The sequence below is a fragment of the Podarcis bocagei genome (genome assembly GCF_964188305.1).
Source record: "Podarcis bocagei genome assembly, chromosome: 13".
NCBI lineage: Eukaryota > Metazoa > Chordata > Lepidosauria > Squamata > Lacertidae > Podarcis > Podarcis bocagei.
Window position 1 is genome coordinate 1590388 of NC_138138.1, and position 13492 is coordinate 1603879.

At 48.5% G+C, this 13492-nt stretch overlaps 1 protein-coding gene across 1 annotated transcript in view; it reads right to left on the reverse strand.

The window, feature by feature from the left end:
• The window catches only part of SGSM1 (small G protein signaling modulator 1), a 78852-nt gene that overhangs the window by 18375 nt on the left and 46985 nt on the right, over positions 1–13492 (reverse strand). The window contains exons 12-18 of the mRNA XM_081168493.1: positions 11404–11574; positions 6201–6339; positions 5148–5212; positions 3776–3921; positions 3491–3619; positions 932–1114; positions 411–482 (exon numbers count right to left, since the gene is read on the reverse strand). Coding sequence (XP_081024619.1) covers positions 411–482; positions 932–1114; positions 3491–3619; positions 3776–3921; positions 5148–5212; positions 6201–6339; positions 11404–11574 — 905 coding nt within the window. The remainder of the gene's footprint in view (positions 1–410; positions 483–931; positions 1115–3490; positions 3620–3775; positions 3922–5147; positions 5213–6200; positions 6340–11403; positions 11575–13492) is intronic.

The window sequence follows — 13492 nt, forward strand, 5'->3', positions numbered from 1 at the left end:
CTTACAGGTAAAATAAGAACAACTAAAAACATGAAGGGGGAACAGTGATTAAAAAACAAGGTAGCATTAATAGAATTAAAATGATCCATCTAGACAATCTATTAAAAACATACAATCACATTTTTATCCTGTCCTTTCCTCCAAGGAGCTCAATTTGGTGTATGTGCTTCTCCCCCATCCTCCTTTAATCCCCACAACAACCCTGTGAGGTAGGCCAGGCTGTGAGAAGGCAGTGACTGGCAGCCAAGGCCACCCTGTGAGCTGCATGGCTGAGTGGAGATTTGAACTTTGGTTCCCCAGGTCCTTAGCCAACACTCTAACCATTACACAGTGCTGTCTCTCAGGCTTGCACAGCAGCTCAGAATTTGGAGTCCCCCCCCCCCGAGGATCCAACAGGCTGGACACCTCACCTGGGTACTGCCACTGGAGTCGCTCTGAAGCCGTGTCAGGTTCTGTGGGCCGGAACTGCCGCTCTGGGAAGACTGTGGGAAGAGAGGAGGCGCATGGGAGAACCAGGCCAGGGGGACAAGTCAAGGCGTCTGCAGTGGGGGCAGAATGCGCTGATGCCAGGAATCAGGGGAGGAGGCCAGCTTGGGGGGCAAGAACCAACAGTGCCCCCTCTTTTTAAATTGTCCGCCCCCTTCCACTCACAAGGTGCTTTAACAATCAGTTGGGGGAGGGACTAGGGAGACTCTCCTCTCATAACCCTGAACAAACTAATAGCTCCCAGGATTCTATGGAGGGGGCCATGGCTGTTCCAAGTGGTATCCTAGTGCCCTTAATGTAGGGGGCGGATATGGCCAGGGAGTGCTGCAGGAAAGGGCGCATTGGAGGGGAGAAATTGAGAGATTTAAATTATTTTTCCGCATTCTGAAGCCATCTGGGAACTGACTCAATTCCAATGGACCTTGATTCCCCCCCCCCCACTCACATCGTTGCTGATGGTCGAATCTCGGTGCATCATGTGTTCCATGTGGGAGTCCAGGCTGGCCCCTGAGGAGCACTTGGCCAGGGCGGCCGCGTGAGACTCCTTCTCCCGTTGTCGGACAATCGCCTCGCAGCCCAGCCACTCTGCCATGGTTTGCTCATAGCAGGCACGAGTCTGGCTGTCGACCTGAAGCCAAGAGAGAAGCTGGGAGAGGCCCGTCATCCCCCACAGCACCCTGGAGCAGAACTGAACCCAGTTTCACTTATTTGTTTGCTGGATTTATGTCTCACCTTTTCCTCCAAGTAGCTCAAAAGTGGCATAATGGTCAGAGTGTCAGACTAGAACCTGGGAGACCAGGATTCGAATCCCCGCTCAGCCATGAAGCTCCCTGGGTGACCTTGGAGTCAGTCCCTGCCTCTCAGCCTAACTTACCCCACTGGGTTGTTGTGGGGATTAAATGAGGAGGGGGAGAACCATGTACCTTGAGCTTCTTGGAAGAAAAAGATGGTATATAGATGTAATAAACAAAACAACAAACATGGTTCCCCTCCCTCTTCATTTAATCCCCGCAGCTACCCTGTGAGGGAGGTTAGGTTGCAAGAAGGCAGCCACTCCGTGAGCTTCATGGCCAAGTGGGGATTTGAATCCTGGTCTCCCAAGGTCCTTGTCTGACACTCTAACCACTAAAGCACACTGCCTCTCACACAAGAGAGGATAAGTGGTGCAGATAGTTTGAAAAGGATAGCAAGGGAAAAGAACACTTGGCAGCAGGGGAATTTGAACCCGTGCCTCCGGAGAGATTGGAGCCTAAATCCAGAACCTTAAACCACTCGCAGCGCTGCCTTAAGCAGTGTGATACCTTAGACTGCACAGCACAGAACAATGCCAGGCCTGACCACTTTCTACAGAGTTTGAACCTGATCCACTGATCCACGGCTCTTCCTCAGCCCCCCCATCCCGCAAAATCATTTGCCATCAATTAATTTGAATATTATCAAGAAATTTTCAGTGAGCTTCTCATGAGTGGGGTGCAGGATTTTGTCCTGTCTGCCTTATTTTTAAGGTGGCCAAGGAGTAGTTCTGGAAGTCCTTTCTCTCAATCTAAAATCATCCACCCAGTGGTCTGGGCTCTGCTGACTTCCTGCGTGCCCAAGTTTCAATGAAAGCCCATGGGGAAGAGATCAGGAGGGAACACAACAGACTGCTGGATCAGGCAAAAGGGACCACCTAGTCCAGCCCCAGTGAGAAGCCCACAAGCAGGGCTCAAGCAGTAGAGCAGCCTTCTCCCCCCCCCCCTGTGGTTTCTGGCAACTGGGATTCAGAAGCTTTGCTGCCTCTGACTGTGGAGGCAGAGCCGAGCCACTGAGAGCCACCCATAGCTCTCTCTTCCATGAGTCCTCTTTTAAAGGTCTGTAGACCTCTCTGCCTCCTGGGGAAACAAGTTCCATAGTTTAACCATGCACTGCATTTTCAGATCAGGAAGTGAGGGCAGGCAGCAAAGCTGAGGAGCACCAGAGAAATGCTTTGCGGAAAGAAAAATGCACCCACCATACCCTCAGCCACTTTGCAATGGTAAGGAACGTGCCAACCCCAGCTCTAAGTGAGTATGAGGCAGAAAAATGGAGCCCTCTTTCACTGGGCAAAGTCAATTTTTGAGGCAGGACTTATGCAAAGAGAGCAAATGGAAGTTTTAATCAGCCCCACATAATACTAAAATAGCAGCAAAGAGGTACGTATATCTATAAAACACATTCTTATTAAGTGATCCACTAGTTAGTATAAACTTTTGGTTTTCTGGAGAATTTTTGAATGGAATGAAGCTCCGCCATTCTCCTGCAAAGGTGTCTTTGTGCTCCCTTTCTCTTGTCAGGAAGAGGTCAGCAAAGGTGTCTTTGTGCTCCTCTTCTTCTTCATGTGTGGGTCAATTTTTCCATAAGGCAATATTAATAATAATAATAATAATAATAATAATAATAATAATAATAATAATAATAATAATAATAATAATATCCCGCCCATCTGCCTGGGTTTCCCAAGCCACTCTGGGCAGCTTCCAACAAAGATTAAAAATACATTAAAATGTCACACATTAAAAACTTCCCTAAACAGGGCTGCCTTCAGATGTCTTCTAAACATCAGATAGTTGTTAATTTCCTTGACAGCTGATGGGAGGGCGTTCCACAGGGTGGGCGCCACCACCGAGAAGGCCCTCTGCCTGGTTCCCTGTAACTTGGCTTCTCGCAGCGAGGGAACCACCAGAAGGCCCTCGGCGCTGGACCTCAGTGTCCGGGCAGAACGATGGGGGTGGAGACGCTCCTTCAGGTATACAGGGCCGAGGCCGTTTAGGCAATGATTCACCCTCTTTTGTACCATGCGTTCAATTCTGTACCTTTTAAGCCCTTCCAGAATGTGACTGTAACCACATGTGCTCTGCCACTAAGAGAAATCCAATTAGTGGTTTATCCACTAATCGTTCGTCTTGTTTAGCATTTAAATACAGATTCAGTAACGCAAGCACTGCAGACTTCATGGCATACTGATGAGTAAGTTTACTTATCTCACCTGCTTTCTCTCAGCTTCTGACATCCCAAAGCGGTAATGTCCCAGCAGGAAAGGCCAGACTGCTTTCCGGATCTTGTGCTGGACCCCTCCGAAGTAGACTAGCCGCAAAAGCTCTTTCTCCTCATAGCTCTGTGGGGAAAGTTCACTGAAAACTGAGGCCAAGTAAAGAGAAAATGACTTTGCCTCCCCCCCCCCCCGCCAGCCCTCAACCATCCGCCTTAAAAAGCCGGGCCAGAGCCGACTGTGCCCCAGGGCTGGCCAGGGCGAATTGGGGGTCCCCCTTACCGTACTGTCTTGCAGGAACATCTCCCAGACCTCAGCGGTCAGCCCCTGGCTGGCGCTGCAGGGCACGCTGGGTGACACAATGTCGTGGTTCACCAGCGCCGAGAGGTGGGTTCTCACCGTGGAGAGGTGCCGGCAGTAGGCCAGCCCTAAGCCATGGAAAGCAGAGAGAAAGAGGCTGCACAGAGGGCAATCCCAGAGAGACCAGCCCTCAACAGTGGGAAGGGCAGGTAGGGGAGGCAGCTAAAGCACCACTGCCGATTCCTCCCCCAGGGAGGGGCAATACTGGCACAAGAAGGACCCCCACCACCCGCCTGACTTGGAGGAGGGACTGTAGGACCATGTCAGGACCCAAGGAGCCCCTTCAGTCCCCTTCCAACTCTACAGTTCTGCGATTCCGTGTCCACTGACCCATGCTGTCACTTAGAGGAAAGAAAATCTGAACTGGTTGTATCAACCACCCTGCCCAAGCTGAGTGCCCTCCAGGCGCTCTAAGCTGCAAATCCCAGTCACCCCAACTGTGTCAAGGCCGCAGTTGAGCAAAACATTCCTGCCTTGCAAGGGGTTGGACTAGATGAGCCCAGCGGTCCCTTCACCTCGACTATTCTACGATTCAATGCGCTGTAGTCCAAATGACCATGCTCACTGGGGTGATGGAGTTGTAGTTCCAAACATCTGCTATAGACTGATGGCAGAGGGAGAGAAGGGAAGCAGAGCTAGTCCCCTGGCAAGGGGATGAGAGGCCAGCTGCCATCACCAACTGGCAGCCATTCCACAGGCTACCTGCACCAATTCTATCCCAGCTGTTCCTTATTAAGAACTTTGTCACTTTTAAGAACCGGTGCCAGACTTTGATTTTTCCTTCTCCCTTCCCATCTCTTTCCTTTAATGCCATGTCTGATAGATCATAATCCTGAGGGCCAAGATCATCTTGATCTTTATTGAGCTGCAAGTCTTTTTGGCTTAAGAGCCAGGGGAAGTCTGGGATAAACAAAATATTCTTGCAGTTTTGGTGTCACAGTGGTAGAACCAAGGTAGTTCTGCCCTTCAGTTCACAATACTGGGGCAAACTCCACATCACACTTAATTGCAAGGCCATCGTGCTATAGGGGATATAAAAGTACTTCTTTGTCATCACCTTTTAAAATGAAAAGCAGCAGAAGACAGAAAAGGCTGCTTAACCCTTTCTCCTCCATGGTTATTTCTACACCCAAAATCGTAATTCCATCTCCTGCCTCCAAATGCTTTTTCATCAGGAGATGCAGCAGACGGGGGGTGGGGAGCAAATTTCAAAGAAATGGTGGGGGAAGGGTTAAGCAGGCTGTTCCCCTGGCTCCCAAGTGGTGACTAAAAATGGGATGATGTGAAAACTCACAGCCATAAAACGCTCGAGATAGTATCTGGTACTTCATGTTATCACACAGCAGCTTCAGAGGAGCCCTGGGAAGAGAGAGGGAAGGGGGGGTATAGCTACAGTCCTGTAAGGAACCAGAGGGTGGATTGTTGCAAATGCACACACCACAAGCAATAATCCCATTTTTCAAGATGTACTTTTCAAAAACACACTAGCTGCCATTCAAAGCACAGCATTTCCCTCCTTAGTAACTCACAAGATTAAAAGCAATTTAAAAGCATCCTAGACAGGGGTTCCTGAACTTTTCCAGGCTCCTGCCCCTTAGTTCCATAAACTCATGCCCAGAGCCCCCAGTCTATAAAAGGCATTATACAAAATAGCATAATAATAACACAAGATAATAACACAATAAAAATCAAAATGCTAATAATAATGAAGAATGTATGTGCTACTGCACCTGGCTGTGGGCTGAGCCACACCGTACAGTGAGAGCCTCCCCCCAAAGAATCATGGGAGCTGTAGTTTGTTAAGGGTGCTGGGAATGAAGAAGACAAAGAGATCCTGCTGCATGAGGCCAATGGCCCCTCTAGCCCAACAGCCTGGTCTCACCGTGGCCACCCAGATGCTGAGAAACGCTGAAGCAGGATTTGAGCTCAAGAGCTCCCTCCCCTCCTGAGGTTTCCAGCAACTGCTCTACCGAAGCAGGATGGCCTCCGGCCGTGGAGACAGAGTACAGCCCTTGTGGCTAGTAGCCCTTGAGAGAGAAGGGTCGTAGCTCACAGGCAGAGCATCTGCCTTGCACTAAGAAGCTCCAAGAGCCAATCCCCAACTGCCTCTCTAGTCAGGGCTACAGAGCCCAGAGAGCCTCTGCCAGTTGGTGTGGACAGTACTGCCCTAGGTGGGTCTGACTCCCTATGTTCCTGAACTACAGCTCCCAGGATTCTCTGGGGAGAGTCATGTGCTTTAACTGTCCTTCCAGACCTCACCCCGCCAGCCCTCAAGTCAGCCCTTTTGCCTCTGTGAGGCCACCTGGGCAACCCCATCTCACCCCCAAGCCAGCCTCTGTCGCCTTGCCTTTCATGGTTGCAGCAATTGGAGGGGCCACTCTCCGTGGATCCGCTCTGAGAGCAGGATGAGCAGGAGGACTTGCGGGTGCCCGGCTGCCACAGGGAAGGGAGGGTGCTCGTCTGGGTGTCGACCAGATCCTGCGGGGCTAGAAATGCAGAAAGAGAATAGCACAACATCAGGATAAGGTTTGAAGCAGCTTACCCCAGGAGCAGAGAGAGAGGGAAAGCTAGATGGGAAAAATCAGACACACAATATTTGGAGGGCTACATCGATTAAACCAATTGCATGATCTTCACCCAATCACAGGAAGGCTTTCAATTAAAAAGAGAGCAAAGGTCAACTGCACCAGCATCCACAAACTGGGCTCATTGGCACAACCAAAGGTGGCACCTAAGGAGGCTTTTCTCAAGATAACCACCTCAGTCTCCAAGGAAAATGCATGAATTTGCAGGGAGCACAAGGGAAGCTGCCTTGTACCCAGCCCATCTAGCTAGCACTGTCAGCACTGAATGGCAGCAGTCTCAGGCAGTGATACTTTCCCAGCCCTCCCCGGAGGTGCTGGAGATTTAACCAGGGACCCCTTGCATGCAGCCCAGGTGCTCAGCCATCAAGCTGCGCACCTCCTATTCCTTGCTGCCTAACTTGGGGTCATTTGCAAGGGACTGTGTGCCTCAAGGGAACTGGGAACCCTGCGGTCAGAGGAGAGAGAAACCTTGCCTCTGGTGTTTGCAGGGTCCCTTTTCCTGTGATGAAAGGGGAAAGAATCAAGAGCTCTATTGCTGGGAAGAATGGTTCCATCCAAGATGTTTGGAGTGGAGGGGAGTCCTCTGGAAAGCCCCCACCCCCACCAGTGAGACAGGGTCATCCGGATGAGCTGAGGCAGGAAAACAGGATCCTCTCACCCAGCCTTTAACTTTCTTGGGTCCTCCATACATAGTAGGACAGCAGAGATGCCTGGGCTTTTGCTTGTCTCTAGGCAGCCTCAGAAGCATTCTCTGGAGCTGGCCAAGTCTCAGTTATTTTTAGCCACAGCTTTTACCTCCTCTGGATGTGTAGGTAAAGCAGGAGCTGGGCTGAGTACAGAGGATGCTGTTCAGAGTTCAAAAACTAGAGTTCAAGGGCTAGAAGCCATTGATAGCCTTATTCTCCATGAATTTGTCCAATCCTGTTTTAAAACCCTCTACTTATCTATATAAGGGATGCAGGTGGCGCTATGGGTTAAACCACAGAGCCTAGGGCTTGCTGATCAGAAGGTTGGAGGTTCGAATCCCGATGACGGGGTGAGCTCCCGTTGCTCGGTCCCTGCTCCTGCCAACCTAGCAGTTCAAAAGCACGTCAAAGTGCAAGTAGATAGGGGGGCCACTAGGGGCGCATTGGAAGATGGCTGACAATACCATCTCTCCGACCCACACGGGGTAATTAAGAGGCTGTTATGGGAGTAGGCAGCCTCCCTTGTTGCCCCAAGGAAATGGGGAACACTGCCCTTGCCTGCTGTGCCCATAAATCACCCCCTAATTCGAAAGAAGGGGGTGAGGGCCCTAGGCAGAATGCCCCCGTGTGGACCTCGGCTCTCCTGGACGCTGTCTCTGACCGCGCACTAGCTGCAGCAATTTGGAATAATTAATTACAAAAGAAGCAAATGCACATATTTCAAGTGAAGAAGGGGAGTGAAGTCTGCTAATTTAAGTGACCTCTGCGAAAGAAGACGACGGGTTGGAGAAACAGGAATATTTTACGATGAAGATACACCAAAGGCTGGGTATGTTGACAATGGGACTGAATGGGGGGGGACGGACCTCTTTTACTTTCCTTCTATGTGATTTACAAGAACCCCTCCTCATTAGAATCGTCGCTTGAACTGACCCAAGCAGGATGATTAAGGTCTGTGTAGAGAGTATGCTTTATGGAGATCGAGAAGCAATAAGAGCTTTTGGAATGGCGCAGCAATTAATTCAGAGTCGCCATCTTGCCAAAGGATTTATAGCCGGGAGGAGGAACAGACCTGTTTTCAGACTGCATTCCTGGTGAATCTCCTCAGAGGTTTTGAGAAAGGAGGCAGATTGGTGAAGATTAATGATGCTAAGACTGTTTTGATGTATGGAAGTGATGTTATATGGAAAACGTCTGGATATGGCTACTGGATAAAAAAAAAAATATCCACGCAGGATTACAAACTGTTCTAACCAGCTTGTGGAGACTATCAGAGGTCACAAAGAGAAAGGAAAAATATATGCAAATTACAACAAGAGATGTGGAAAAACAATAAGAAAGGACTGGATAGTACTGTGAACATTATAAGGTTAGATTTGTGGACGTTAAAACAGCAGTAAGAAGCAAGAAGTTGATTGGATCCCCTTTGGAACTTGAAATATGGGTACCCCCAACAAAAATTTAAAATTCGGCTGTGTAATTTGGAATTTATGTAATTTGGTTTGATTTGATGTGATTGGTAGGTTAATAAAAAAATATTCTTTAAAAACAACAACAAAGTGCAAGTAGATAAATAGGTACCGCTCCGGCGGGAAGGTAAACAGCGTTTCCGTGTGCTGCTCTGGTTTGCCAGAAGCGGCTTAGTCATGCTGGCCACATGACCCGGAAGCTGTATGCTGGCTCCCTCGGCCAATAAAGCGAGATGAGCGCCGCAACCCCAGAGTTGTTCGCGACTGGACTTAACTGTCAGGGGTCCTTTACCTTTACCTTTTACCTATCTATATACCGTATTTTTCACTCTATAAGACGCACCAGACCACAAGACGCACCTAGTTTTTGGAGGAGGAAAACAAGAAAAAAAATATTCTGAATCTCAGAAGCCAGAACAGCAAGAGGGATCAGCAATCCCTCTTGCTGTTCTGGCTCCTGGGATAGCTGCACAGCCTGCATTCGCTCCATAAGACACACACACATTTCCCCTTACTATTTAGGAGGGGAAAAGTGAGTCTTATAGAGCAAAAAATACGGTACTTTTTCCAGAATCCAGTTCACATTTTCTGTCTTGTTATAAAATATATGTTGTATTTTTGAAATCTTGCAAATCACTGTGGGATCTTTGATGAAGGGAAAGATACAAACCCTTTCTCTGGGTAGCCAACCTTGTGCTGCCCAGATGATGTTGGACTACAACTCCCATTGTCCAGGACCATTGGGCTAAACTGGGTGTGCGTGTTGGGAGGTTGTAGTCCAGCAATATCCGGCGGCCATGTTGGCTATCCCAGAAACAACTAACCTTAAGTGCTCACCATGTCACAGTAAACTTCATGGAGAACTGGCTAAGCACTTAAGAGCTGTGAGGCAGCTAAGTTACAATTCACAGCAAAACTTTCAAAATAATCCCTGGCTGGTTTCACATCAGAGCAAAGGCTCTGATGTGCCTTCCAATTACAAGCTCTCATCTAACTGGCTTGCAGGAGCCCTGCAATGACATGCTGACTCCAAATCTGCAGCAGAGTCACTTTGAAACAATTTTACCACACCAAAATGATTGAAGGGAAATTTCCATGAATCACCCCTACATGTCCCACTGGAGCACCATGGCCTAAATGAGTTTTGGAAAGGATGCCAAATGCTTTGATACAAGAAGAAAGAGCATCCCTGGAGCAGATTGTTCTTGAGGGACGGGGCAATGGAACCTTCCTCCACCAAACAAGAATTGGACCACAGGAGGACGCAAAAGCCATATCTTGCTCTCTAAACTCTATGCAGGGGAAATGGGGAATGTGAATTCAAGGAGGGTGGGAGGAGCATTTTGATTCAGATCACAGCAGGAAGGTCACTCTGCACAGAGAAGCAGGCTTTGTGTCTGCTGGTATTTGCTAAATCCTACATCAACCAACCTGTTCAGGTATTTAGCAGGTGAACTGCCTGGGCTTTTAACTAATCAATTTAAAAATGAAGGCACAAAGCAGATTCTATTGCTTTCTAGGAGAAATGAAAAAACAGCACCGTGTTTTTCAAAGGTCAGCTGATTGACAGTTTTCCATGTTACTATCAGATGCCTCAAGTATCATTTGGTGGAAAGGAAGGACCCAAGCATTAGCAACAATAATGTCCCCATAGTGACACTGGGGAAAGTCAGGCTGAGGTCTGCTGGGCCAATTCTTGGCTGCAGGGCAAAGCCAACCCAGCCCTTGTCCCCTCCAGCCTGAGATCCAAAAGGGAGAGGGGCTGACCCGCCAGGAACCTGGAGAGGACAAAGTCTTCCCCAGATCATCCTTTGGGCAGCAAGAGGGATGGCTCCATCTCTGCAGAGGTGGCTGCAGCTGCTGATCTGTTAAAGGACATTTTTCATTTGAGCTCCGCTGCCTCCTTCCTTTCATCTGCCTCAGATTATAACCAACAAGAAGTACGACAGCAACATTATATCACTACTAAAAGTGATTAGATCCATTAAAACATGCCTCTGATTCAATTGGACAATAGATTTCACGGTTTTCATTTTTTTAAATGTTAATTGGTATAGCTATTTATGCATCTGTGGGCATCAGGCATCTCCACCTCCTAACACAGAAGGGATTGGGGCCAGCTGTGACACATGCAGCACACCATTACAGAGGGAAGAAAGGAGGCCGCTTTTCCTTCACAGCTGTGAGTATTTTATGGACATGCAGGTCTAATCAGCTCATTGGTTTAAAAAGCATTGTATGATCAATCTATTAAGATTTCTTTAAACTGGGCAGCAGCCCTAATCACAGTCACTCTTACAGGTGCCACATAATACTGTTCTGCATTTGTAAGAAAGCAATGTTTTAGTTTGGCAGCACCTGCACACTTTGGAACTCCTTGCCTGTTGACATCAGGCAGGTGGAATTGCTGTACCCTTTTCGGTACCTGCTAAAAAAAAATTTAGACAATCCTGTCCAGACATGCAGACAACTGATGTATGCTTAAATCTGTTTTTAGCTCATTAACGTTAATTTTTAAAAAATGTTTTACATAGGGTTTTAAAAAAATAATTTTATTGTTTTATTCTTCTTGTAAACCACTTTTTTTCCCTTACAACCACAGTGTATATAAATGTTATGAATTAAATGAACTTGCTTCTTCTGCTTGTGTGCCTCCAGGCAAAGCAGCCCAAGGGAATGAGCCAAGGAAAAAGGTGGGGAAGAGGAGGATCCCAGCTGCCTGCCCTGCCCAGATTCATAAATGCCAGCATCTGCCCCAGCTGCCAAGCCAAAAGCAAGAAGCACCCTCCATGTGCCAACAACAACATTACACAGGTGTGGGCTGGACCCCAACTTGACCAGAAGGGGAGCCGTTGCCTCAGGAAGACTCAGAGACCATTTGGGCATCACCACCACTCTGCCAGAGGTCCGACGCATCCAGGCCTTTTCTTTCCCAGCGGCAGTAGAGGTGGAGGGAAGGCAAGAAGGGTGGTTAACAACCACTAAAGAGGAAGGGAGAGAAAAGGCAAAACATGAAGGCGGGCACAGTCCATGCCGCTTCCTCAAGCCTGGAAAAAGGAAAAACACACTAGGAACTCACTAGCTGTGATTCCCACATTGCTGAGGGTTGGTTCCAACTCTACGATTTTAGGAATAGTAGAAAAATCCATCATTGGCCAGAAATCCCCCTATGGGAAAGCAAAAGAGAGCCAGTGTGGCCTAGTGGTTAGAGTGTTGGGCTTAGGACTTGGGAGAAAAGGATTCAAATCCTCACTCAGCCATGAAGTTCAATGAGTGGCCTTGGGTGCCAGTCACTGCCTCTCAGCCTAACCTACCTCCCAGGGGTGTTGTGAGGATAAAACAGGGAGGAGAATTATGTATGCCAACTTGAGCTCCTTGGATGAAAAGGTTGGAACAATAATTAAGATCACTAACACGATAGGAGTTGGGAGTCAGTCAACATCTAGAGAGAGCAGAGCAAATACGCACCCTTTGATGTTTGATGGAGGATTCAGTTTCCCCAGCTTTCATTTATTAATATATTTAAATACAAGTACAGATTTCTAATCCTTATGAAAGCAAGCTCCCAAAGTGTGGGCAACACTGGCTGAAACTTCAGAAGCCAGAGACTGGCTGGGACGCTAGCGCCTTACACAGCTCCGAGTGAGCAAACCATGAATAAAATATGCAAATCAGTAATAGTAATAGTAATAGTAGTAATAGTAATTTATTATTTGTACCCCGCCCATCTGCCTGGGTTTCCCAAGCCATTCTGGGCAGCTTCCAACAAAGATTAAAAATACATTAAAATGTCACACATTAAAAACTTCCCTGAACAGGTCTGCCTTCAGATGTCTTCTAAATGTCAGGTAGTGTTTTTCTCTTTGACATCTGGTGGGAGGGCGTTCCACAGGGCGGGTGCCACTACCGAGAAGGCCCTCTGCCTGGTTCCCTGTAACTTGGCTTCTCGCAATGAGGGAACCGCCAGAAGGCCCTTGGCGCTGAATCTCAGTGTCCGGGCAGAATGATGGGAGTGGAGACGCTCCTTCAGGTATACTGGGCTGAGGCCATTTGGGGCTTTAAAGATCAGCACCAACACTTTGAATTGTGCTCGGAAACGTACTGGGAACCAATGTACCAGTAGGTCTTTCAGGACCGGTGTTATATGGTCTTGGCCGCCCCCAGTCACCAGTCTAGCTGCTGCATTTTGGATTAGTTGTAGTTTCTGGGTCACCTTCAAAGGTAGCCCCATGTAGAGCGCGTTGCAGTAGTCCAAGCGTGAGATAACTAGAGCATGCACCACTCTGGTGAGACAGTCTGCAGGCAGATAGGGTCTCGGCCTGCATACCAGATGGAGTTGGTAAACATCTGCCCTGGACACAGAATTGACCTGCACCTCCATAGACAGCTGTGAGTCCAAAATAACTCCCAGGCTGCGCACCTGGTCCTTCAGGGGCACAGTTACCCCATTCAGGACCAGGGAGTCCCCCACACCCACCTGTCCCTCGTCCCCCAAGAACAGTACTTCCGTCTTGTCAGGATTCAACCTCAATCCATTAGCCGCCATCCATCCTCCAACCCCCTCCAGACACTCACACAGGACCTTCACTGCCTTCACTGGTTCTGATTTGAAAGGGAGGTAGAGCTGGGTATCATCTGCATATTGATGGACACCCAGCCCAAACCCCCTGATGATCTCCCAGCGGCTTCATGTAGATGTTAAAAAGCATGGTAAGGACTGTATAATACATTATGCAAAGTGTCAGGGAATGGCCTGAAGACGAGGACTGGGGAATGCATTCTATGGCAGACCAGCTTCTCTCCGATGGAGAGCTGGAGGGGGAAGAGTCGCCCCCCTTGTCCACAGCGTGTTCAGAAGCGGAGACAGGCAGAAACTGAACAGCTTGGGGGAGTTACTCA